Raw genomic sequence first — 25,757 nt, 5'->3', positions numbered from 1 at the left:
CCAAATTGTGATGGCTAGACGACTGGGTCAGAGCATCTCCAAAACTGCAGCTCTTGTGGGGTGTTCCCAGTCTGCAGTGGTCAGTATCTATCAAAAGTGGTCCAAGGAAGGAACAGTGGTGAACCGGAGACAGGGTCATGGACGGCCGAGGCTCACTGATGCACGTGGGGAGTGAAGGCTGGGCGTGTGATCCGATCTAACAGACGAGCTACTGTTGCTCAAATTGCTGAAGAAGTTAATGCTGGTTCTGATAGAAAGGTGACAGAATACACAGTGCATCACAGTTTGTTTCACTTACCAGGGGAACACAAGGCACCAGGATGCACTATGGAAAGAAGCCGATGGAGGCAGTGTCCTGCATCGGACAATGTTCTGCTGGGAATCCTTGGGTCCTGCTATCCATGTGGATGTTACTTTGACATGTACCACCTACCTAAGCATTGTTACAGACCATGTACACCCTTTCAAGGAAACGGTATTTTCTGATGGCTGTGGCCTCTTTCAGCAGGATAATGCGCCGTGCCACAAAGCAAAAATAGTTCAGGAATGGTTTGATGAGCACAACAAGAAGTTTGAGGTGTTAACTTGGACTCCAAATTCCCCAGATCTCAATCCAATGTCCAGCATCTGTGGGATGCTGGACAAACAAGTCTGATCCATGGAGGCTGCACCTCACAACTTACAGGACTTAAAGGATCTCCTGCTATCATCTTGGTGCCAGATACCACAGCACACCTTCAGGGATCTAGTGGAGTCCATGCCTCAAGGGGTTAGGGCTGTTTTGGCAGCAAAAGTGGGACCAACAAAATATTAGGCAGGAGGTCATAATGTTATGCCTGATCGGTGTACATGAATAACTGAATGATTGACATCACTTCTGGAAAATATTAAGCTGATATATTACAGTCCTTGTCTCTAAGGCTGGTACCCTGTGTATGTATATATCTTTTCTTTTAGAAATGTACAGAATAGATTTCCATGCGAATAAAAGGATAATGATTTAATAATCCCATGACCTGGAACACTCTCAAAGGATAGATTCCTTTTGAGTCTGGTTTTTCCTAAAGGTCTAAGGATTTTTGTCCTGGACAGTGTTGCTTCTGATTTACTAATTATGGATATAAATCTATATAAAATTTCTTTGCTTTTATTTATTTTCTGTGTTTGTTTATTACTTAAAGTCTAGTTCACATGAACTGGCTATACTTAACAATTTGAAAATGTAGTATTTTTAATATTATAAATATTTGATATTATACAGTAGGTATATGAACTAGCCTATAATTGGTGTACTTTGTCGCCCTCTGTTGGCGTTTTCTCGAATTGATTGTATTTGTGTTTCCATAGCAACTTCACCGGAAGTTGCTATGCTTGCATGACTAAATAAACGGTATGTTTGGCTGAGTATACCTTTAATACCATTTTACTTTTCTAATAAATGTATTAATTACAACCGCTGATGTAATGTTTTTTGTCAAGCTGCGTTTATGTTTATGTTAAAATCGGTTTTCTATATAATAAGAGATTCAGTTTGGGGTTTTTGTTTTACTCTGCAAGATGGAGAAGATGAAGAGTGTGAACAACAGCAATAAGGGACTGTGGGACTGTCCACGATTTAAGTACAGCAAGGACACTCAGGAATTAATACAAGGTGTGTTTGTGTGAGCTGATTTATTTGATTGATTGATTTATTTGATTGATTGATTGATTGTCCACAGTCATGATGCAAGAATCACGGCTCACCAACTTTCAGCAGCGACAGATCAACAAGGAGCTAAAGAGTAAGATTTACATTTTCTTCAATTAGATCATCTTTGACTTAATTGCAGGGCTTGTTTAAGGTACACACATAGATTTGTATCCACATCAGAAGTCTTCATCAGTTAGACTAATACTTTTATTGTGTGAAGTGAGTAACTCTGATGATCTCCTCATCATGGCACCGGTTAGTGGGTGGGATATATTAGGCAGCAAGTGAACATTTTGTCCTCAAAGCTGATGTGTTAGAAGCAGGAAAAATGGACAAGCGAGTGAGTTTGAGCGAGTTTGACAAGGACCAAATTGTGATGGCTAGACGACTGGATCAGAGCATCTCCAAAACTGCAGCTCTTGTGGGGTGTTCCAGGACTGCAGTGGTCAGTATCTATCAAAAGTGGTCCAAGGAAGGAACAGTGGTGAACCAGCGTCATGGGTGGCTAAGGCTTATTGATGCACGTGGGGAGTGAAGGCTGGCTCGTGTGATCCGATCCAACAGATGAGTTACTGTTGCTCAGATTGCTGAAGAAGTTAATGCTGCTTCTGAAAGAAAGGTGTCATAATGTTATGCCTGGATGGTGTATATTGTTGTCTATCATGTTTTTTCTCCTCTAACAGTAGTCTGTTTAGGTGCTGGCTGTAGTAATTCAAGTCACGGGCTTTTATTACTACATTTCCTCTAATATGTTTACATAGGAGTCTCCAGTGTCAGAGTTTTGTAATAGTTAGCGTATCAGCATGGGAGATTCTTGAAAACTGAGGACTTCCAGGTTTCCAAGATGTTTTTCAGTAACATGACAAGCTGTGTAATTCATGAATTATTTTTAAAAAGACATAAATGTTGGCAAATTACTGTGGTCATCACTTCTGCGATTATCTTTCTACACCAGCACTCTCATGAGTGTTTTATTCCTTACACAACAGCAGCTCTGACTATAGTCCTATCATTCATATCCGTATTTTTAAGGTATTAACGAAATGCTGGAATGCAGCTAAGCATGAACCTGTTCCCATTCTGTTTGTGTACCAGAAGGTGGCGCCTTACCACTGATCTGTAATCCTACATCATCTACGGCATCTGCAAAACCAGGGCTAAGAATCAGCACAGGTCCAGTTCTCTCATCCAGACCACAGAGACGCACCGCAGAGAAATGCCGTGCCGGGGACAGCTACACACGTGAGAGTTTTCGGCCCAGTGCTACACGTATGCAACAACTAATCTTACAGATATACCTTTCAAAGATCAGGTTCATTCACTCATTTCTGGGTAAACAAAAATATAACTATGTAAAGATTACCAGAACCTGTGCATGTCATGCCTGACGCCTACTAGGCACTGCACCTGACTCCAAACGTCCTTCAAAAATGTTGTCATTTCAGGTCATGTGGGTCACCTGATGGTCCAGGGGACCCTAATATTTCATTTGTTAATTTCATTTCTTTAGGAATATTGTTTGTCTAACATCTCCCCTCTGATCTGTACACCATGCTTGGACATACACCTGAGGTTTATCAGATAGGACAAACCCCTTCACCATGACAGGGCTTTAATCCATGAAGGGACCAAAGCAAACTAGAGACACTTTAGTGTACAGGGGGGCTGCATTAATGATTTGTGATCCTTTTTCAATCTGTTGTTACTTTCACCAAGAAACACACACTATATTGGCAAAAGTTTTGGGACACCGCTCCAAATCGTTGAATTCAGGGGTTGGGCTTGGCCCCTCAGTTCCAGTGAAAGGAACTCTTAGTTTAGAGCGAAGACTGAGAGCCAGGCCAAAACTGGGACGTCTGCCTTTACATGTAATATGGAGTTGGCCCGCCCTTTGCAACTATAACAGCTTCAACTCTTCTGGGAAGGCTTTCCACAAGGTTTAGGAGTGAGTTTATGGGAATGTTTGACCATTCCACTAGAAGCGCATTTGTGAGGTCAGGCACTGATGTTGGTCTGGCTCGGAGTCACCGCTCTAATTCATCCCAAAGGTGTTCTATCAGGTTGAGGTGAAGGAACTGCACAGAGTCCTGACACCAAACTCACTCATCCATGTCTTTATGGAGCTTGCTTTGTGCACTGGTGTGCAGTCATGTTGGAACAGGAAGGGGTCATCCCCAAACTGTTCCCACAATGTTGGGAGCATGAAATTGTCCAAAATGTCTTGGTATGCTGAAGCATTAAGAGTTCCTTTCAGTGGAAATAAGGGGCCAAGATCAACCCCTGAAAAACAACACCTGAATTCAATGATTTGGAGGGGTGTCCCAAAATGTTTGACGATATAGTGTATTTAATGGAGTTTAAAAATACATGTTATACACTGTGCTATTAGTGTCACTGTGTTCCTGAAGAATATGCTCTAAGATAAACAACCATCTTCTCTCCCTGATGTCTCTGGCTGAAGGTGACCTGGAAAAAGAGAAGCGCAGGCTACAGAACATCTTCGCGACAGGCCAGGAAGAAACGCAGCCTTCACCGTCCCACACAAGACCTGCTAACAGAGTAGAGGACAGTGAGATAGACAGGTTCCAGGAGGGTAAGACTAGCAGCATACTTATGAAAGCTTATAAACGTTTGCAAAATTCCAAAGCCTTTTGACTTGGAAGTGTCTCGATTTAAATTGCCTCTAAAAATGTTTGCTGTTAAAATGTTTGAACTATTAGGTTGTAGTATGTAACTTGTGACAACTTTATTTGGATCCATACTGTACAGTTCTTGATGAGATTGAAGAGAGAAGGCACTTTCTGGAGGAGATGAATGCTCTTGGAAGAGGAAGCCAGTATCATCATATCATTAACACGGAAATATCTCAGGTAATACAGCCTGGTTATATATTCTAAAAATTAAAAAAGTAGTCACATATCATTTGCTGTTCAACATCTTGCATGTCTTTTGTGAATCTCATCAATCCTGTGGGGAGTGAAACCAGACCAGTCATTTAATCACTATGTGCCAACAATAAATGGAAGCTAATACAGGCATTATCTAAACTGGTCTTTCCATTTTCCTCCTAGCTGATTTAATGTTTTGAAACCAGGGTTTTGCACATGACCTGACATCATGTTAATGGCAGGGTGAACTGAGAGCTTGGTTTAATGTGCAACATTTCCTGACCATAGATCAGTTGTTCTCGAATTGGCATTCAGAGGCCCTGGAGAATTGTGAAGCATAACCAGGGCTCCGTAACTGAATGAATTTCATCCGAACCTCACTCAGAAACAAGTAGGCTTTAGAAATAGCGTTAATTCACTCAAGGTGGCTCAAGCGGTTAAGGCTCCGAGTCGTTGACCGGAAGATCAGGGGTTCAAGGCCCAGCACTGCCAAGTTGCCACTGTCGGGCTCTTGAGCACAGCCCTTAACCCTCTCTGACCCTGCACTCTGACCCCAACCTCCAAGGATGGGATATGTGAAGAAAGAATTTCACTGTGCTGTAATGTATATGTGACAAATAAAGGCCATTTCAATTAGATAATTTCTTGAGAACCTCTGCAGTGTGATTTCAGTACCGTCACACTAAGATTTTGTTCTGGGATCTATGTGTTCTGTCTAACTTTCACAGAAAATCCGTGAGCTTGAGGTGATTGACAGGACCCGCAGCGAGGCGATGAGGATGAAAGAGGAAAAACAAGTTGAAGAGAAGCTGTGAAGAAACACATACTCAGTTCAGTACTGCCTAGTTAAGACGATACATGATTTCATGACATGTATTTTGTTTATTGTATTGCTTTGAATGATGAACCATATGTTTCACTTCACTAGGGTAAAAGACATACATTAAGTTTTATACCTGTGTTGCTGTTCCTTTAGTTCACAATAATCCTTTTTACCTCCTGAAATAATATATGCATGTTTTTAAACACATTTTTATGCAACGAAAGCCCTTTTTTTTTTTTTTTTTAACTTAGAGGCACAAAGACTCAAACATACAGAGTTAAAACAAACATACGGAAACGGCGACATCTATATCGAGATACATATACATATTCTACATCAAGACTTTTGTTATAAATACATAAACAACAGAGACTAAAACCGAACATTTCACTCAAAACACGCCAAGGCATTTCTAAGAGTATGAATTAAACATGGTATTGCAAAGGTGGCATTTCCTGGGCTTTCTAAAAATGCTGAGCAATTTTATGGTAATAAAATATTACTACATTTAAAAAGTTAGTCAGTTTGTGTATCTTTAATGGTAAAGAAATAGCTAATGTTAAGAAGGCTTCCTTTTTACATTAGACGCAGCAAGTTTTATACACGCAGACAAGAAACTGACTGTACATGCTGTATTATAATAGCATTATTAGCGTATCCATGAAACCGTTCCTTGCTAACTGCATGATTAGGCGATTGATCCAGGTATATGATGCTCAATTGCTGATTTAATGTTTTGAAACCAGGGTTTTGCACATGACCTCAACTGAACCCAGTTAAGAGTCATCACTCTCTTCCAACTCAGATACATTTGAATCATGTTTCTACACTGAGAAAGTGCAATGGATGATGGGTAATAGCTCTGCATGAGAGTTGCATCAGAAACCGTCCCTAGCACCAGACTGTACATGTATAGATATACATTTTTAAAAGCTTGCGGTTTCTGCTCGTCCACCCGTTCTCCATGCCTCATGCTTCAAGAGATCCTAAATGCATGTTACACTTCACACACACCACACCAAGACATTAGTTAAATACCTAAAATGCACGATTGAGCAAACCAACCTTCTCATACCCGATGTTAACCATTCTTGCATATTTTTTTCATTTTTGCTTCTCAGCAGAATGACAAATGTTCCAAATCTTAAAGAAATGCTTCTTTGTGGTACTTTGGGAAAACTCATCGGAAAAATCAGGGAAGGAATTTTTAAATCCATTAACTACTTGTGATTCAGATGCATGCAAAACAAAAAAGTTGAGGAAAGTCTGTTGTTTCCAGAACTACATACAGCAGAAATGGTCACCATGAGAAGGATTTCCGCAGGCTACCACACATGATCCAGTGCAAAAAATGTAAATGGCAAATGCTAAGCATGTCTTGGCTGATCAGCTATTCAGGATAAATGACATTTTCTTCAGATTTGGATTTAGTAATGAAAAGGTACGAGGTAAAAGCCATTGTCAGGCTTGAGCTCCTCATTAATTAATGACACTGCAACTGGTGTATAAAGGTAAGTTATAATGAGAAGTGGCTGTGTTCAGGGTGTCAGTTTGCACCCAGCCAATTAGGAGTCATTTTACTCATTAAAGAGTTCAGGAGGAACTTGCTGAAGCCTTAGATTTAAATGAACGTGTCAGTCCATGTATCGTTCTCAGCTTTTTTCCTTCCTTGGACTTGGGCTCTTTGTGACTTCACCTTTATGGCTCAGCCTTTTCAGCACTTTCATGGGTTTAAACTTCCCGGGCTTCTTCCTGTGTTCACTCTCGCCATGGAACTCTGAAAGAAGAGAAGGGTTGCTTAGTAAAGAATCAAATGTATTCTGCTTATACCAAATTTCATCTATAAATAGGACATGGACAACATGATCCACACATGAAATGTGCAGAATTAGAAAGCTGGAGGTGATGAAGATGACCATATAGACTAAACTAAGCTAACTAATTTTTCAGGTACTCTGGAACGAAAGAAAACAACAACAAGAGTCAGTACCTTTTTTCTTTAACATGGCAGCCACTAGCTTGTCCTCCTCCTCTTCCCTAAAGAAAAAGAGAGATCTTTAGGATCCTGAGGTTGAGAAGTATAGTAAAATAGTGAGACTATTTCACATTTCTTCTGTATATGCATCTGTGTCAAATTCAAGTATGCAAGGCATGGAAGTGTGAGTGTAATAGATTACCTCTGTCTGTCCTGATCCATGGTGTTGATGATCTGGTTCCTCTGCTCGATGATGGTCACCAACTCGTCCATCAGCTGCTTCTCCCGGTCGCGATCCTCATCATTCCACTCTTTCTCTAATAGACAGAATGAAAGGAAGAGGTCATTTACTAAATTGTAAACTTCTCATTTGGCATTTGGCTTTATTCAAAGTAGCTTATTGAACAGATGAGAGTTGAATGCCATGCTAAAATATGAACTGACAAACTCACTTTAAGTAGACCATTATAGCTGTACTAATATAGCACTTTTCCCCCTCAGACAGTGTATCTCTTCTTGGCAAATAATCTGTGATCTTGCATTATGTTGATATTTTCAAAGCTGTGTCAAATCTCATTTTTAAAGCATCACAGTTATGACCCCAAAAATTGAATCTCTCTTATTATTAATTGTTTTATTCCTGTACACAGTGCCCCTTTTTAAAACTCGTTCATACAATTTCTTTAATCAAATTGGCTCAATTCCGAAAAACTCCCTATTCACTGTTGTTTCCACTGTCCACCCTACCTAGTGCACTCAGCCACTGAAAACTTAGAATTCTCTATTTTATAGCCAAGATTCAAATAAGGCAGCATTGGCTATTTGGGTACACAGACAGACATTAATTGAAGGTTTGCTCTTTATTTGCACACTCAGGCCAAGACTCTCACTGTGTCTTAGTTCACTCTTATTGTTACTTGACACGACACCATCAGTTGGTATCATTGGTAGAGATGTGTCATGTGAAACTAACACACCACCTAAACACTGATTGTATTTGGTTTGAATTTGTTAGCAAGCTGTGCTTAGTCACATTCTGAAAAAGTGCTATTAGAAATAGATGTGTGTGAGCGATTGAGTCAGTAAATGAGTCAGTGAATGAGTCAGTTACTTGAATCAGGTGTGTTCTGGTTTATTTTGGGTGGGAACCAGAAAAACACACCTGGTTTGTTGAGGAGACACCTAAGCTCATACTCCACGTCAGCTTGCCTTTCTTCCAGATGCTGCTGCTTCACCCTGAAAAGGAAACGTACACAGTGATGGCCTTTTCTCCTCGAAGATATTCCCAATCTGCCTTAACTCATTTAGGATACGTTGATTCCCTGCCTTATCATGTTTGATAACTTACGTGTACACCAGCTCAGCCTCTCTGCGTACCAGTAGATGTTTCTCATGAATCAGAGTGAACCAGTCCACCAGCAGCCGCTCCTCCTCTTCCTCTGAAACATCAAGTCACATCAGTACAGATCAGTAAGGAAAGGAACCACTCTTTTAAAAAGTAGCTGAACATCTCAGGCTTTTCTGAACTGTGCTCAATGTTGGAACAAACAAATAAACAAGCAGAGGACACAACAGAGGATCGTCCTTCTCTATTCAGGTGACAGGATCTGTTTCAGTTCTCACCTTACGTGCAATTATGACAATTATCTTCACACAAGAATACATTGAAATAAGACTTTTAACCAAACATATTGTTTGTGTCTAATCTTGTGCTTGGTTTCACTCATTTATTCCTGTCCCCCAGAGCAGTACAGCTATGTGCTGATAATAATTTTATCACAAAGGGATCATTGTTCAAATGAGAAATTCCCCCAGCTCAGAATAGTAGACCTCACCATTAGAGCATTCTCTGAGCCTCTGCTCCAGGTCCACTCCTCTCTGCTCCAGCTCATCCAACTGCCTCTCAAGTGTCCCCATCTCCACATGTATGTCCTCAACAGGGATGTACTGATCGGACTGTACCTGCAAAACATGGGACAGATTAATTAGAGTCGCTGAAACCCAATGATGAGTGTAAAATGCGTGGGTTGATATTTCAAACACTGAAGAGATGAAGGTTACCTTGCGTTTGATGAGAGGGAAGCCGTGTCCAGGGGCAGGAGGGCGAGCAGGTCGAGGGCCTTTAGGGGGTCTGGACTGTGGTGAGGTGACTGTTGGGGAAGCTTTCCTATTAAAAGGGTTTACCCGCTAGAAAGACAGAGGAAAGTTGGGGGAAGAAGAAAATGTTGGAAAAATCGAAGGAGTAGCAGAGAAAGGAAGGGAGACAGATTTATAAGGAAAAGGATCAGAGGAGAAGAGGACAGAGATGATAGCGGTTAGCCAAATAAAGCATACTCTCAGTCATTATTCATCACAGTCTCCTTAAAAGTGTTTGCTAGATTGGTGTCATGGCAACCTTCAAAACTAATCCATTATACGCCAGTTTAACCACAACCACTTTCAGTAACTGAATAATTTGGGGATATTAAATATTTTCATGATACAGCATAAAGTATTAGACCAAACCTTTCAGCCAAATTTCCTGAAAAATAAAGTTATATAAATGGACTGTTGTATCTGCATCTGTCAAATGGAGGGGAAAAACATTAAATGTTTTAAAAAATTTTCATTAGCCTGCAATGTTATACTGGAAAACGTGGTATTGGATTATAGCCAATAATCTTCAGAGCTGGAAAAAGTCCATTGCTTTTTTTAAACTAAGATTATTTATTTTTATGTATAATGTGACTACATGGTGTCGCCCAGAAGAGGACTGTTCCTTTTCGAATGAGGTTTTTTCCTCATGTCGTCTCAGGAAGTTTTTCCTGTCACATCTGCCTCGCTCATTATGGATCTAAATATAAAGGTACATCCGGATTTCTGGGTTTTCGGCTGTATTATTAAAAGCGCGACACAAATTCAACTGAATTGAGTACATGTTTATGTTACAAATAAATAAAAGCAAAATACGAAAATAAACCTTTCTAGTTATAACACTGATTTATGCAGAGCCCTTTTCCTGTATATGAAGTGATTATGAAATGTTTCACAAGCATTATTTGGTTGGGATGTGTGAGTTTAAAACATGATGTGGATTACATTTTAACTGCATTCATAATTTGTGATGACAGCAGTCTTTTTGGACCCAAAAGTGCTCACCTTGGGTGTATTTTGCTGTGAGGAATGAGAGCTAATCAGAGGACTTGGTGCAGCTGGTGGGCGTGGAGGGGGCGGTCTCATCACTTTGCTTCCTGCGCTCCTGTTTGTCTCGGGTGTGGCTGGTGCTGAGCAAGTATTATTACTGTGGGGGTGTGACGGAGAGGGACTAGGTGATAGAAGTGGCTTGGTTTCAGAGGAAAGAGCTGAGGGGGAGGAGCCAGGACTGCTAATTGACGGCTCTGACACGCTTTTGGTGAACAGATGTTCCTGTTCGGTAACGGATTGTCGTGGGGAAGCAGAGGTTGTGGCAGCGGGTCGGGAGAAGCCGTGGTCTGATGAAGAGGAGGACAGGCTCTCAGTGCTCAGAGCTGGAGAGGGACAGGCAGAGGAAGACTGAGAAGAAGGAAGAGCTAAAGGAAGAGCAGGCAGGAAATGGAACACCAGTGGAAATGGACAGAAGAAAAATGTACAGAGTGAGGGACAAGAGGAACTGTACGAGACATATGGTAACATATCAAACACAAACACTTTCTATCAAGCCAGCATTCATAAAGCTATCTAATTTGTTAGTAAGAATTGTTATAAACTCTGTTAAGGCTTCATAAAAGTCCAATAAAGCATGTCTTTAATAAACCATGGCATTAATCATTAGACCTATATTCCGCTAAGGTTCTGATAGTTTAACAACTGGATAAATAAAGCCTTGAATATGTGGAAGGGAAAATCCAGGCTCCTTGTCCGTACACTGACCTGTAGGAACAGATTTTGGAGCTCTGGGCGCTGGCCGTTTTTTGCTCCTGCCACTTCCTGGACACTTGGTGTGGGTGGGGTCCTCAGTAGTGCCTTCAGCAGTCTGGGAAATCCCGTACCACGGATGGACTGCAACCACAGAAGACGGAACTGGCACTTCTGTGGATTCGGCCGTTGCCTCCTCATTGTCCTCATCATCAAAGGGGTTGGGGGGTGTGGCTGGACGAGTTTCCTCCTCGATCTTGGCAGGGGTGGATGATGAATGAGGAGGAGTGGCTAGAGCTCTGGGAGGAGGAGGAGCCAACTTTTTCTTGGACTCTTGTTTGACAAGAGCCAGCCAGGGAGGGTCTTTGGTTTTAGGATTGTCACTGGACTGAATGGAGCTGATTAGGAGGTGGGAGCAATGGCAGTCATGGAGATGAGACACAGTGACACATGAGGACATTCATAAACAGAAATACTGACAAACAGAGAATGGATCTCTGGATGAACGAATAGGTACAAGTCTTACCTTGCAGGTGACTGGGACCTTTCACGTGGAACTGGTCTGCGATCACCTTCGTTTTCTATTTCAGCAAGAAAGAAAAACAGAACGTGGAACATCAGAAGGCTGAGAAAGCAAAATAGTTTGGGAGGGACGGCACATATAAACTAAATATGAAGTCAACTAAGACCAAATACAAAAAAAAAAAAAAAAACCCAAAGGTTTAACTGTAACATCTAAAAAGTCCTACCGCTGACTGCTGGACTCTGCAAAGGTCTTGGTGGGCGTGGCCTGGGCACAGGACGCACAGGAGGGGAGGAATCGGACACTTTTCTAGGGGCAGGTACTGGTCGATTCTCTTCAGCGGTGCTCCTTGTTGAGGTCACAGGAAGGTCTCCATTAGCGACTTCTGTAGCTGCCTCCGGCTGCTCTTCCTCTTTTAGTTCTTCTTTGTCAGATTCATCAAAAGGATTTGGCGGACTTGGAGGGCAGGGTTCTATCTGTACTTTCACACCATCCTCAAATTCCTCTCTTATCTCTTTCCCTCCCTTTTCATTCTGGCTGGTCTCTCTCTCCAGAGAGTGTGTTTTGGGCAAGTCATCAGATGGAGTGATGTGTTCATTGGCATCCGAGCACTCTGGCAGTGCTTTTTCCAAACCTTCCCCACTTGGAGTGGATTCAGGGCTGGAGTTGGATGATAGTGGGCTAAGTTGCTTGCTCAGATCTGGACGGCCGTTCTGGCTGTTTGACGATATCCTGGTGAAGTGGTGTGTGCAGACCAGAGATCCAGCATCTCCCACAAGCTTATAAGAGCCAGGCAATAAAGTGCTGCTACATTCCATACACCTGAAAATTAAACACAGAGATGGCTTTATCTGGTTACAGAATAAATAGTGGTACATTCTTCTTGTGCAGTAAGAAGGCTTTCTGTCCTCTGAGGACGAGTAATTCAAAGAAGAGTATTCTTTAGTTTTATAATTTTCTATTATTTTATAATAATAACAAAAACAACAACAATGCAATAACACATGTAATTATGAAGTGTTAAACAAATCAAAACTAGTTTATTTTTCCAAATTCTTAAAAGTATATCTTTGCACACTCTTCTCAGCCAGCTGCATGAGGGAGCTTTACCCAGGGGGCTTTTCTTCATTTTCCCAAATAGTTCTCAAGCAACTGATGGCTGTTTCTCAAGTTCTACTCCAAAAAAATAATTGAATCTTAAACAAAAACTAGGTATTAAATAATATGTACAGTTTAATTCATTTATAAATCTAATGAGCATTAACATCCAACCATAAGCCAGATGTTCTTTCTTCTGATGTTTTACCTGAAACAGTTGCGATGGTAGAGTTTACCATCGACTAGGAACCTCTGTACCAGATGAACATGTTTCTCGCAGGCAGCACACGTACTGCTCAGAGTGTTGCGTTTTGATTGGCTGTCTGCATTCGACTGTATGTGGAACCAGATAGGGAAAGATGAGGGGGAGAAGGAAGGGACAGGAAGTTCAAATCGATAATAGTTATAAATCATAAACTGTTCAATATCTAAGTACAAAATTTATCTGTCAGTGCATTATGATGTATTTTCAAAGCAAACAAAAGCATAATATACTTTTATGGTTTACCCGAACTATTACCGAGCTATTTTACTACCCGAGCTATTTTACTACCCGAGTAAAGGGGTTACATGGGGGGTAGTGGGGTCAAAGACAATGAAGAAGAGGAGGAAAAGGATGAGAAGTTCCATTTGAAGAAGGCTGAGAATAGCATCAGGAACACGGAAGAGGGCAGAGAGAGGATGTTCTCTTATAAACAATACTGCAAAACGGATCAGGAAACTAAACTTTATATGTTTATTAATTTGAGTGTAAAGGCTGGTCACAATGTGATCCTGCTCACTACAGGAAGTTTCATTCAGAAACAGAGGGAGCTGAATATCTTGGTGGAGATTCAGAGTTAATACTAAACCCCACAGTCTAGTGTGATTTGGTTTTGAAACAGAAGAGCCGATCACATTCGAGGCTAGGCAACACCAGGTGTTTACCAGGCTGTAACCAAAATAATAGACACCGTCAAAATCCTGACGTGAGACTCGGATAGTGTCTTGATTGGTTTTCTGTACTCCGGGGATAGAAGCGTTTCAGAGCATGAAATAAATCACGACAAAGGATTGACTTCTCAAGTAAATTGGTCAATTTTAACTTTTTTTTTTGGGACTTTTGTATTGAATTATCATATGGCTCAGCACTATTTCTAATTTCCATACTCACAGATCTGGTTTTCTTGAAAATGGTGCAAGTACAGGCATGTTTGGGCGGTGTCCTGCTGTCTAATAGCACATTTGTAACTTATTAAGTAATTTACTGGTAGTTTAAAGACCATAAACTAGTGACTTGGGGCCTGGTCGTATTGGACAGATTTCTAGACAAAGGTTAAACAAATTTGTTCACTTACTCCAAACAAGGAGTCTACAAGGACAGAAGACAAGGCTTAAGATGTCTGGAAAACCCTGAAGTACTAATGAGACTCGTCTTCTAACACAATGCTGAATGTAGATGAGCTCAGAGACATCTGATGCACATTTAGAAATCTTTAAATCCTTTCACTGAAACGTAAAAATGTTCTTGTGTTTCCATGCCGCATGCCAAACACTTTTGGTCCATTTCCCCTTAAACAAATGATTTTTGGTGCAGAAAAAGCAATGGTCTTCTCTTCTGCTGTTTCCCCACAACCCGAGAAGCTGGACTCATTAGCAGGCAAGGCTTCTGCGTAGGCTTTCAGGATGCATTAGTCTTGATTGAGGACATGGACTTGGGCCAGATTTGGGCTCTGTCTGTCTCTCTCTCTCTCTGCAACTTTCCTGGGACGTGTTTCAAAATGCTTAAGCTCTTAAGAGCATAATAACAACTCGGTACTTTTTAGCATTCTCTGTTAAATTTGGGAGCCTTTTCTATAAGCACGTATGAAACAGAGGGGGTCTGTTATTATATATGATTAGAATATTCCTACCTCAGATGTTATGGTTTTGTCTTCGAGGGGTGTGGGAGATTTCTTTATTGCTGGTTCAATTTGACCTGAACTGGCCGGTCTCTTCATACAGGGAGGATTAGCTGCAAGGAATAAAAACAGTGTTTTTTTTTCTTTTTTTTTCTTAATTTGAAGAAACTAAAAAAAATGTATCCCTAAACTCATTCCACTACATGTGCCAGAAAAGGGATTCAACTGGCTGTGTGTGTGTGAAAACAGTACCGTTAGTTCTCAAATCTAAATCCCATCATGTTAATGCTAAATATCAATCACTTGAAAGACAACATTTTTATTTTTCTCTGCTCTTTCATCTACATGAAATGGCTATCAATAAGCTCTATATGTATTCGGCTTTCATAATGAACAATGTGATGTCATTTAAAATTGAAAAGACATTTTGTCCTCCTATAACAGCACACCCTGTCATGATTTATACTTCTTTATGATTTTGTACTTTTTATCCGTTTATAGTTACTGTTCTGCATCAACATGGAGTGACTGTTGGTAAGAAATTTCCCACAGGGATGGAAAAAAAAAAAGTCTAATCTTATCTTAGTGCTGTGGAACGTCCATGAAAAATGTTTCATTAGAGCAGATATAAGCAGTTCTCTCGCTAACTACTTTTATTCGTTCTCTTGCTATCAAGACAAAAAAGCATACAACTTGTCATGTTACTGTGAAATCACATGGTCTATGTGATGGACGTTTTGGTTACTTACACAGCATACTTTTACAAAATTAGTGTAAAAATATGCTGAATATGACTTTGTATGATTAACAGAACAACATTATTAACAATGCCAGTGGCAGAAGTAGTGAGAATTTTATATACTAAAATTGCCTTGGCTATCCATGACCATGTCACCGGTTCCTTCCATGGACCACTTTTGATAGATACTGACCACTGCAGACCGAGAACACCCCGTTTTGGAGCTGCAGTTTTGGAGATGCTCTGATCCAGTCGTCTAGCCATCACCATTTGGCCTTTGTCCGACTCGCTGAAATCTTTAAGCTTGCCCATTTTTCCTGCTTCTAACACATCAACTCTGAGGCTAAATTGTTCACTTGCTGCCTAATATATCCCACACACTAACAGGAGCCATGATGAGGAGATCATCAGTGTTATTCACTTTACCTCTCAGTGCTCATAATGTTATGCCTGACCTGTGTATACACATTACATATTGCTATAAATAAGGAATTGGTATGAACAATTTATATCAGCAGTAAAGTCCTTTTTCAGTAGGAGCAATGAGAAATGTGAAATCTAAATAACTTGATATGTATCATTTTTACCTTCTCACTAATTTCATTTCTAAATTAAATTTAATAATGTTTCTCTCTTTCACTGAAATTTTTTTGTGTGTGTGTGATAGAAATCCTCAGGCAAAAAAGGGTTAACTTTCACCTGACCTCACATTGTGTATGTGTGTGTGTGCACTGTGCACACTGTGTCCACTCACCTTGAGATTTGTTGGTGAAATAGTTGTAGTATTGCGACACGTAGGTTATGACACTGAGACGGTCAGGCACTTTCATAGACACCATGTCATCTGCGTCCAACAGGGCCGGGATACCCAGCTCTGTCTCTGCCACCTCAAATGCCTTGGACAAAGAGAGGAGTTACAGAGCAAAAGAGAAAATGAGGATTCTGCGTAATAGGACGTGGGTGCAGAAAAAACACATACTCACATTACATATTTATATATAATATATATATATATATATTTACATATAATATATTAATATATATATATATATATATATATATATATATATATATATATATATATATATATATATATATATATATATATATACACACAGTTTTTGCACCTTCACAGCAATAAATTTCACATATGTGGCTATTACCGTAGTGAAAACTGCTAGCTTGGGCTTTTACTTATTTTTAAGAGTTTTAACTCTACAGCACTGTTTTATTCATTTGGACTTTAGCATGCACTGTGCTTTTCACACCGGGACAAAAGGCATTTATCTGCAATGGTGAAAACGTTTTCCAGAGAGTTGATAAGACAGGTGAGAGGTCTTTAGCTCTGATAATGACAGGCTCCAACTGCTGTGTCAGCTAGCCAGCAGGTTTAGTGGCAACTTGATTCTGAAATGTTACTTACACAGCACCAACAGACAAATCTCAACCAGACTTTCTGTCTCATGGCCAAAACCTGGTGTTACTGTTAAATACCCAGTAGAGGTATCTAATAAAGACAGGCAGCCTGATGTGTACAAGCTCAGATGTCTGGCACTAGATGTTCATTTTAAATACTTTATTCATAGTTACCTGGCAACTTAGTAGGCCAACTATCACTATTGACTTTCATTTCATTTAAACAAAACTAGCATGATGTTAACAAATATGTACACCACCACCAGCTTCCTTCAACGAAAGTTTCCGAACAGGATTAAACTTGTTCAAAATATTGCTGACCATTTTAAAGCTCCAGCCGAACCAAGACCAGCGGAACATCAGAAAGTGTGTGCCATTAAACACACAACAGCCTAAACCCCCAAGCTCAGCTAAAATGTCAGTCTGTGCCACCCTCTAATTTCCAGATCATTTACAACCAAGGCTACAAAATGACTAGCTGAAGGCGATACTCACCAACCGGTTGTTCTCGTAGACATTTTCTTTGGAGAGGGCATCAAAGTCTCTAGAGCACACCAAAACAGGGAAGAAAAGACGGTCGGTGTTAGAAACATGAGACGTGATCTTTCACCAATGTGCTGCTAAAGTTCTGATACAGTAAGAATAAATCTGTTGGCTGTGTGTCGATGGAATCTGTGATGCTGTGGGTAACTTTGGCAAAGTGCTTCGGCGCACGAGAGAAGTTTTGATTAGTATATTTATGAGTTTTAACAATTTTCAGCACTAGTGGAGGAACAATGAAATCATTTGTCTCAGCTGTGGGAAAGAATCCGACTCGGTTCCACTCGGAAAGCCCACACTGGTCACACAACCTGAATTCTGCAATCTAGCAGGCTGATATGATACCCACACTGTTCCACATGTTACTGAGCACTGTGTAAAACAGGAACGCGAGAAGAATAAGCACAACAAGGATTTTTCTATTACTTCTTTAGTTTCAGTCTAGTGAATGACAGAAGTGCCAACAATTTTAATACGAAAATCCTAACAGAGGAAAACCAGAAAACCCCTAGTGTAGGTCATCAACCTGTTAATCAACATGGAAATGCAAAATCCTTGCCCTTTTCTTTTTCAGTGGACTCACAAGTCATGAATTCACAGCTCAACTAGATGCAAAATAAAAAGTAACCAGGAAATATGCGTCTCACACACATTTTTTTTGCTTGGGGAATTGTATTGATATTTCAGTGCTTTAGTTGTGAAAAGAGACATTCTTTCAGGTGTTTCCTGTATCAGCACTAGGGGTCAAATATGAAACTTAGGAAATTCTATGGCTGAACTGTAGATACAAGAACATCTCTAAACAATAATGACAGTATATCACTAGAAAAAGCTTGTTCCAATCAGAAGGCATGACCTGCACAGACAAATTTATATACTAATATATATATATATATATATATATATATATATATATATATATATATATATATATATATAGATATATATATATATATATTTATATATATTATATTTATATATATATATATATATATATAAAATATATATAAAATATATAAACCCTCCATGAAGTGTCTCACTGTAGCAAATGGAAGGTCGTGTCCTGTACTTGGTATCCGAGTGCCTGGTGTCAGAAGTTAAACAATGGTCTCAGTGTGTGTGTGTGTGTGTGTGTGTGTGAGATGGAACATTTGGTGCGAGACCACGGACACATTAAAGCCACACCAGCGCAATACATAACGCAGGGCAGCAGCAGGCTGCAATTTCCTCTGAAGCTGACGGATACTGCCATGATGCCAATCCAGGCTCATACCGACCTGTCCTTAAAAGGGAACAGGATTTACTGTACTCTACTGTACTCAATCTTTCTACAGCACAAACCAGGCACTCGTTTGCAAATGGAAGAGTTCTAAAATACTTCATCAAACTTTCACATCCTAGACTTTTCGGAATCAACACTAGAAATGGGTCTGGATTGTTCTGAAAACTCTCAGATTCAAGAATCGAAATCAAGCATTCTGTAATCTTTCTAAAAATCTCTCAATCAATGAACAGAAAAGAAGGGGGCTAGAAGTTTCCATCCAAGGCAGGCATTCCAGAATTCCCAGACTCAAGGAGCAAAATGGAGTTCTAGAATTCTCTGTCAGGCACACGCATTCTAGAGTTCTCAGACTCAAGGACAGAAACGGAAGACTTCTGTACAATTACTCTAGACTAGACCTTTCAGACAACAGGAGTGAGGTAGTTATAGAATGTAAATATAAGTAAAAAGAAGCATTCTTGAAATCTTAGTCAAGGTATAAAAAAAAAGAAAAGAAAATTCTATTCTAGTGAGAATTTTCAGAATCAATCCATGAACCCGAGGAGATCCAGAATGTTCAGAACTATGACAGAAATTGAAGATTTCTAGAACGTTCCATCAACTTGGCAAGATTCTGGTATTTGCAGAATCAGGAACAGGAAAGGAGAAGTTCTTTTTTCATATAAATTTATAGTTTTAATCCCCCTTTTGTTTGAGTGGTTTTCACCTGTGTATGGAATTTCTTTTTTAATTTAATTTTATTTTTTCCCTCTTTCTTTGCACACAAAACCCAGACTTCCAACTACAGTTGGTCTTTATTTTCAAATATTATAAATATTTATTTATTTATCTTCAAATATGCATGGTGTCTAGCCTCTCTTAGACATGTAAGGCTGGCCTGGAGTTCGAGTTGGGGTTGGGTGGGTAAAGGGGTGTGTGTTTAAGGGGTTTATAAAAATCCAGATGATACAAGTGTGCCATGAAACGAACACTACACGTTTACCTTGTACGTTATGTTTCTGTTTAAAAATCAATAAAAATACTGTTGACAGGAAAAGAGAAGTTCTAGAAGTTTCTATGGATAACACCCTTATACTGCATGCATTCTACACTTAGAAGGAAGAAATAGAAATTGTTCAACAATGCTCAGTTCTCAATTTTAAAAGCATGAGCAATCTGAGAGCTCCTGAACCTTAGATGTAATCCAATACCAACAAATCGTCAGGAAGTGAAACTGGCCGAACGTGATTGTTCAAGCTTATTTCGGTTTCTTTTGACTCATTTAAAACATTAAAGATTTGCCAGTTTAAAGGAATGCAGAAGTATAATGAATTGATTATTTAATATTCCCTAGTTAGCTGTGTAGTTATGATAAATTACTGTACTGGAAATAGTTGAACACTTGACTAATATTTAACAAACTGTTCTTTATTGTTCTTCAACAGTAACGGGACCATATCTGGGGACACCTCGACAAAAATGACCTCAATGAATAGGCTACAATTTGTCTGATACACTTTTTAATCACACTTCTACTCTGGGTAAAAGTCAAACTATTCAAATGAGTCTAATCGTGATGACCTCTGGGAGTCGAATTTATAGGCAAGATCAAAAAGAATAATCAGCCAGGCATGTATCTCGGACCCAGCCATGTTTGTGATAAGTAAAATATTTTCTGTAGCTTGTTCATCTCTCCTTAAGCCTTGATCCAGATCGACGGTTCGTCAAGTTAATCTGCAACCAAGCTTTCAGACTGTCATGGTGCATTTAACATTAGCACTAAAGACTCACTCACTCAGACACACACAGAGTTTCACACCGTACACTGCAGCAAGTCATACACTCCTGCAGCGCTTCGCATATACACTATATTGCCAAAAGTTTTGGGACACCCCTCCAAATCATTGAATTCAGGTGTTGTTTTTCAGGGGTTGATCTTGGCCCCTTAGTTCCAGTGAAAGGAATTTTTAATGCTTCAGCATACCAAGACATTTTGGACAATTTCATGCTCCCAACTTTGTGGGAACAGTTTGGGGATGACCCCTTCCTGTTCCAACATGACTGCACACCACAAAGCAAGGTCCATAAAGACATGGATGAGTGGTTTTGGTGTGGAGGAACTTCACAGAGTCCCGACCTCAACCTGATAGAACACCTTTGGGATGAATCAGAGCGGAGACTGGGAGCCAGCCCTTCTCATTCCAACATCAGTGCCTGACCTCACAAATGTGCTTCTAGTGGAATGGTCAAAAATTCCCACAAACACACTCCTAAACCTTCCCAGAAGAGTTGAAGCTGTTACATCTGCAAAGAGCAGGCCAACTCCATATTACGTTCATGTGCATGTAAAGGCAGACGTCCCAAAACTAGTGTATATTGACAACCAGCCAAAATGTTACGTTTTCAGAGAATACAATGCACCACACTTCTGATGTTTTGGTGGCATGAATTCAGCACACGGTCAGGGGAAGCAGAGCAGCCGGATGGATAAGCATACCTCAAATCAATATCAGTTTCTGGTCATCAATTATATATAAAGAGATATACCAGACCTGTACCAGAACAGCTATGCATATGAACGTTTAGAATTTCACTCGGTTTACAGAGACAACAGAGACAGTCGAAAACCTTAAAAGGAAACACTATTCATGTCCAAACCTACAACACCATTTTTTTTTTAGCACACACACTTCAAGCTCAGGAAGTGTAACTATCAACAATACCACAGATGAAACTACCCATGCAAAACCTTTAGCAATATTTTTTGGGAGTGCGTCCTATGACACAGCAGCCATGTGACACAATCTGTATCTTTTGTGACGAGTAACGATGAGGCAGCGTCTACATGGCGTTATGACTGCTGTCTAAAATCCCCAATGGGGGATTTCACTGTCTGAGCTGCTGCTGATGCACTGCAAAATGTCTACATACTGCAGCCATGTGCACAGAGGGGCAGATAATAGTGACCATAATAGTGTCCTTTGTTCATTTAATAGTTTCAGTTCAGTTTAACTTAACGTTCAGGCTTCAGCCATTACAACTATAATTAGTTTAGTAATAGAATTCATTTTTATGCAAGCATAATACGATGAGTTGGATCGAGTGCCATTTTACAGGCTTCCAAAGAACAACAATGGAAAGCTCTTAAATGACACCAAATTTACAGTGATGCATGTGACAATTTACAGTTCAGTTGAGCTTTCTCGTTCATCCATTATCTTCTTGGTCTTTCATTGTCATGTTACATATCACAACAAACAAGCCCTATTTAATTCTTCAGTCTGCGTTTTCTATCCCCTATTTTTTCAGGCTTAAAGGCGAGCGCTTACTATCTAGAAAATTCTAGTTTTGTTCTACTCGAGAAAAATCTGCCAACATTGGAGGCATTTGCGCAACAAGTGTCTGAATACTGAAACTTTCCTCCTGTCAGGTCTAAATTAATCCAGGAAAGCTAGCTGTTGGACAGGATTAGGAACGAGTAGTATCAGAGGGACAGCTCATGGTGAATGTTTGGGGGACAAAGTTAGAGAGGCCAGATTAAGATGGTTTGGACATGTTCAGAGGAGGGAGAGTGAGTATATTGGTAGGAGAATGTTGGACATGGAGCTGCCACACAGGAGGCAAAGAGGAAGGCCAAAGAGGAGATATATGGATGTAATAAATGAGGATATGAAGCTAGTGGGTGCAAGTGTTGAGGATGCAGAAGATAGGGATAGGTGGAGAGAGATGATTCGCTGTAGCCACCCCTGAAGGGAAAAGCCAGAAGAAGAAGAAGAAGAAGAAGAAGAAGAAGAATTTTCCTTGACCGTCGTAACCCTGTCAGATGCTGATCTAGTCATTATGGAAGGACTGACAAAGAAGGAGGAAAAAAGAGCACTGTTGTTACAGTCAGATCCCATTCTGTCATTCCAGATCATGTACACAACACTAACCTCGTGCCTCCGAACATGACACACAGTGGGGTGTGAGCTAATACGGCTAAGTCGACTACTCAGAGTGAGTCACATGCATGCTTGTGTAAGTTTTCCTGCAACACCACATCACACTTACTTAAAATATCATCAGAAACATCATTATACAGAAGCCTCCTGAATGAGATGAGAAACATGGCCTAGATATTCTGTTACCTTGGCAGCAACTTTCTAAATAAACCACAATTCTTTCTTTTTTTTTTTTTGCTAGCAGAATATCCTATACCACACTAACAGGACATGCCTTTGCTGTAGCAAACCTCGTCAGGCCAGAAGTTAAATTTACTACTACTTATTTTAACTCATGAGCAGTTTAAATTAGTCACTTTCTCAGGTTTCAAAAAAGGAAAGCTGCCGGATGAACTGTTCCAACTAGATCTTTCAGTTCCTGTATCTGTGTATGAGGATGTTAAAAAAAAAAAAAAAAAAAAAACCTACACAGAGCGCAAACACAGCAGTGGGCTCTCACACCATCATAACAATTCTAATCTAAAGTCTAAGAAGAATTGCCAAAGAAAAGATGAATTTTCAGAGTCGGTTTAAAGATATTTATGATATCGAAGGATTTCACTGCAGTGTTTTGTCAACGTGAAAAATAATCTTGACTTGGTAATGCTTGGTCTCTGACAGTAGTTCTGTCTGCAAGATATATCACTTACACAGGAACCTGTCTGGTGGATGCTGAAAAATAATGTCCATCCATTTTCTATACCCGCTTAATTCCTAATCAGGGTCATGGGGATCTGCTGGAGCCTATCCCAGCACATTGGGCGAAAGGCAGGGGTACACCCTGGACAGGTCACCAGTCCATCACAGGGCCACACATATAGACAGACAACCACACACACTCGCTCCTATGGGCAATTTAGAAATACCAATCAACCTAATGTACATGTTTTTGGACTGTGGGAGGAAACCGGAGTAAATGGGGAGAACATACAAACTCCACACAGAAAGGCCCCTGCCTATTTGAACCCGGGATTCGAACCCAGGACCTTCTTGCTGCGAGGCAACAGTGCAACTTATATCCAAAGTTGTTTGTTTAATTTATATGTCTGACATCAGTGATTTGTAACAGTCGGTAAGTTTTCTGTCACATGAAAGTCTTGGAAATGGAGGCTTAGAAAGAAAGAAAGTGAAAAAAAAAGAGGCTGATGAAGAAGGATGTTTGTAGCTGTTAGAAAAGCATGTTTCGTGGATCTTAAAAAGTGCATTGTCTTGTTTTACATATACATATATACATACACACCTTTCCAGGTTATTTCTGTGGAGGACTATGAGCAATTGTTTTCAGACCCTTTTAGGTCAAGTACTCGATATTGATACCCAATGAAGCTGTGCAGTCTGGCTTGCTTCGACTGCCACGATGAAGTCAAGATCACCATCATATCCTGTCATCTGTTCAGAAGTGGCACAACATACACTAACCTTACATAAAACAGTATTGTGTCAGTATCGGAGGGTTTTAGAAGTATGACTTGTGACGTCACAACATTGCATATTTGCAGGACGTTCCACTCAACTCTCTCTCTCTCTCTCACTCACACACACACACACACACACACCATTATTACCAAACCCTGATTCTCAATCACAGCATAGTCATCATCAGAGTCATCTTCCTGGTATCTTCTGATATTGTATTGCAATTGCGATTCATTAACCTGGAAACTTTGACCTACAGGTTAGAAAGGAATATGATGATAATAATAATAAATGACTTACATTAAATCAGGCCTGTGTTTGTGTATGATGGCACAGAAAGCCAGTCCATCTCTGAAGGACGCTGCCATGTTCTTAATCTCCACATCATTGTATCCCCCACACTGCACTCGACACCACTCCTGGAGGGCTTTTAATGAACCCATTGTTTTAGAAATAGCAGTCCAGGGAAGTTTGTCCCAGCTGTAGAAGTGTTATTTGTTGTTAGACCACAAAGTATCTCAGGTCTATGATGACACCGCGTCTCTCCAGGCACGTTACATGAACAGTTACAGTGTTACAGTGACCAGTAACACGGTGTTAAAACAGGTTTGAGCCAGCAACTCACTCAAATGTCCTTTTTAAGCCGAATAATTTATATTTCTCCTTTAGGGGGCTATCTTGACTAAAAATGAATATCCATCTTCGGACAGTTAGCACTGCAAGCTAGTTAGCTAGCCGGCTAACTGTTATCTAGCCAGCTCCATCCGAGAAGTCTGCCAGAAATCGTTCAGTCTCCAAGAAATGATTCAGAAAACGGGGTTTTGTTTCAAATCTCCTCCACGAGACTGTCGTAAAAGTTTATCCACTGTGTCAACAGTCAGACGCTCCATCCTAATGACTAAATAAAGCAAACAAATCACTCTTTCCGTGTACTTCCAGCTCTTTTTTTTTTTTTTAAATAAACACATCAGTAATTTTTGGTGAGGATTTGTCCTTGAAATCCAACAAACGTACCGCCGAAAACACCCAAGTCTCCCCAGATCCCGTTTCAATTCACTTCATGACAGAGAAGATAAAACACGCCAGTCCACCCAACAGAGCAAATCCGAATAGTCAGGAATAACACCCTTCCAAATCCATCTCCTAATCACTAGGTTGGTGCACTATGTAGGGGGCTTATAAACGAACGACTGCTACTCTCGACGTAGTGACGGAAATGTCCAGTGAGGGTTTGGTTATTTGACATTCGGCCATTTTGTGTTTGAGGAGTGTAAGGAATGTTTTGCGTCCTCTAGTGGACATTTCAATATTGTCCAATTAAATCAGTCTAATTTAGGACTGGACTTTTTGGCAGACTCCCTTATCCAGAGCCACTTACGTTTTATCTCGTTTTATACAACTGAGCAAGTGAGGATTAAGGGCCTTGCTCAGGGGTCCAGCAGTGGTGGACCTGGGATTCGAACTCACAGCCTTCCAATCAGTAGTCCTCAACCTTATAGAACACCTTTGGGATGAATTAGAGAGGACACGGCGAGCCAGGCCAAAACTGGGACGTCTCCCTTTATGTGCACACGAATGTAATATGGAGTTGGCCCGCCCTTTGCAGCTATTACAGCTTCAACTCTTCTGGGAAGGTTTTCCACAAGGTTTAGGAG

At 40.3% G+C, this 25,757-nt stretch overlaps 2 protein-coding genes across 7 annotated transcripts; one reads left to right on the top strand and one right to left on the bottom strand.

Moving 5' to 3' along the window:
- Positions 1-1,354: 1,354 nt before the first annotated feature.
- Positions 1,355-5,718, top strand: lg11h22orf23 (linkage group 11 C22orf23 homolog). Of its 4 annotated transcripts, none has more exons than XM_058402682.1 (7): positions 1,355-1,390; positions 1,558-1,651; positions 1,719-1,781; positions 2,789-2,959; positions 4,152-4,283; positions 4,460-4,560; positions 5,307-5,718. In XM_058402682.1, exons 2-7 carry the CDS (start codon positions 1,558-1,560, stop codon positions 5,391-5,393), a joined length of 648 nt encoding a protein of 215 aa, XP_058258665.1. In that variant the 5' UTR covers positions 1,355-1,390; the 3' UTR covers positions 5,394-5,718. The 4 variants fall into 4 exon arrangements, with proteins under 4 accessions (XP_058258665.1, XP_058258666.1, XP_058258664.1 ...); XM_058402683.1 differs by having other exon boundaries at positions 2,786-2,932; XM_058402681.1 differs by having other exon boundaries at positions 2,786-2,959.
- Positions 5,593-25,345, bottom strand: micall1a (MICAL-like 1a). 3 transcript variants are annotated; one of them, XM_058402679.1, is made up of 17 exons: positions 24,403-24,542; positions 23,927-24,075; positions 17,401-17,449; positions 16,244-16,385; positions 14,763-14,863; positions 13,079-13,203; positions 11,999-12,594; positions 11,776-11,830; positions 11,265-11,647; positions 10,515-10,924; positions 9,438-9,563; positions 9,212-9,338; positions 8,725-8,815; positions 8,488-8,612; positions 7,579-7,693; positions 7,392-7,438; positions 5,593-7,178 (listed from the first exon to the last, which is right to left on the bottom strand). In XM_058402679.1, the coding sequence occupies exons 4-17, from the start codon at positions 16,326-16,328 to the stop codon at positions 7,054-7,056; spliced, it is 2,511 nt and encodes an 836-aa protein (XP_058258662.1). In that variant the 5' UTR covers positions 16,329-16,385; positions 17,401-17,449; positions 23,927-24,075; positions 24,403-24,542; the 3' UTR covers positions 5,593-7,053. The 3 variants fall into 3 exon arrangements, with proteins under 3 accessions (XP_058258662.1, XP_058258659.1, XP_058258661.1); XM_058402676.1 differs by lacking the exon at positions 23,927-24,075 and having other exon boundaries at positions 24,403-25,345; XM_058402678.1 differs by lacking the exon at positions 23,927-24,075 and having other exon boundaries at positions 8,539-8,612; positions 24,403-25,343.
- Positions 25,346-25,757: the final 412 nt, after the last annotated feature.

Source organism: Hemibagrus wyckioides, linkage group LG11 (genome assembly GCF_019097595.1).
Source record: "Hemibagrus wyckioides isolate EC202008001 linkage group LG11, SWU_Hwy_1.0, whole genome shotgun sequence".
In the NCBI taxonomy this organism is placed as follows: Eukaryota; Metazoa; Chordata; class Actinopteri; order Siluriformes; family Bagridae; genus Hemibagrus; species Hemibagrus wyckioides.
Note: the sequence above shows the minus strand (reverse complement) of the source record. Positions and strands in the feature narration are given on the sequence as shown.

Excerpts from the sequence above, each read along its gene's own strand:
- micall1a (XM_058402676.1), bottom strand. The coding sequence starts at position 24,545 with ATGGGTTCATTAAAAGCCCTCCAGGAGTGGTGTCGAGTGCAGTGTGGG. Across the intron at positions 16,386-17,400 it reads TCTACGAGAACAACCGGTTG|GCATTTGAGGTGGCAGAGAC; the intron begins GTGAGTATCGCC and ends TCTTTGTCCAAG. Across the intron at positions 11,831-11,998 it reads GCAGAGTCCAGCAGTCAGCG|AAAACGAAGGTGATCGCAGA; the intron begins GTAGGACTTTTT and ends TTGCTGAAATAG.
- lg11h22orf23 (XM_058402681.1), top strand. The coding sequence starts at position 1,558 with ATGGAGAAGATGAAGAGTGTGAACAACAGCAATAAGGGACTGTGGGAC. Across the intron at positions 4,284-4,459 it reads GATAGACAGGTTCCAGGAGG|TTCTTGATGAGATTGAAGAG; the intron begins GTAAGACTAGCA and ends CATACTGTACAG. Across the intron at positions 4,561-5,306 it reads TTAACACGGAAATATCTCAG|AAAATCCGTGAGCTTGAGGT; the intron begins GTAATACAGCCT and ends TAACTTTCACAG.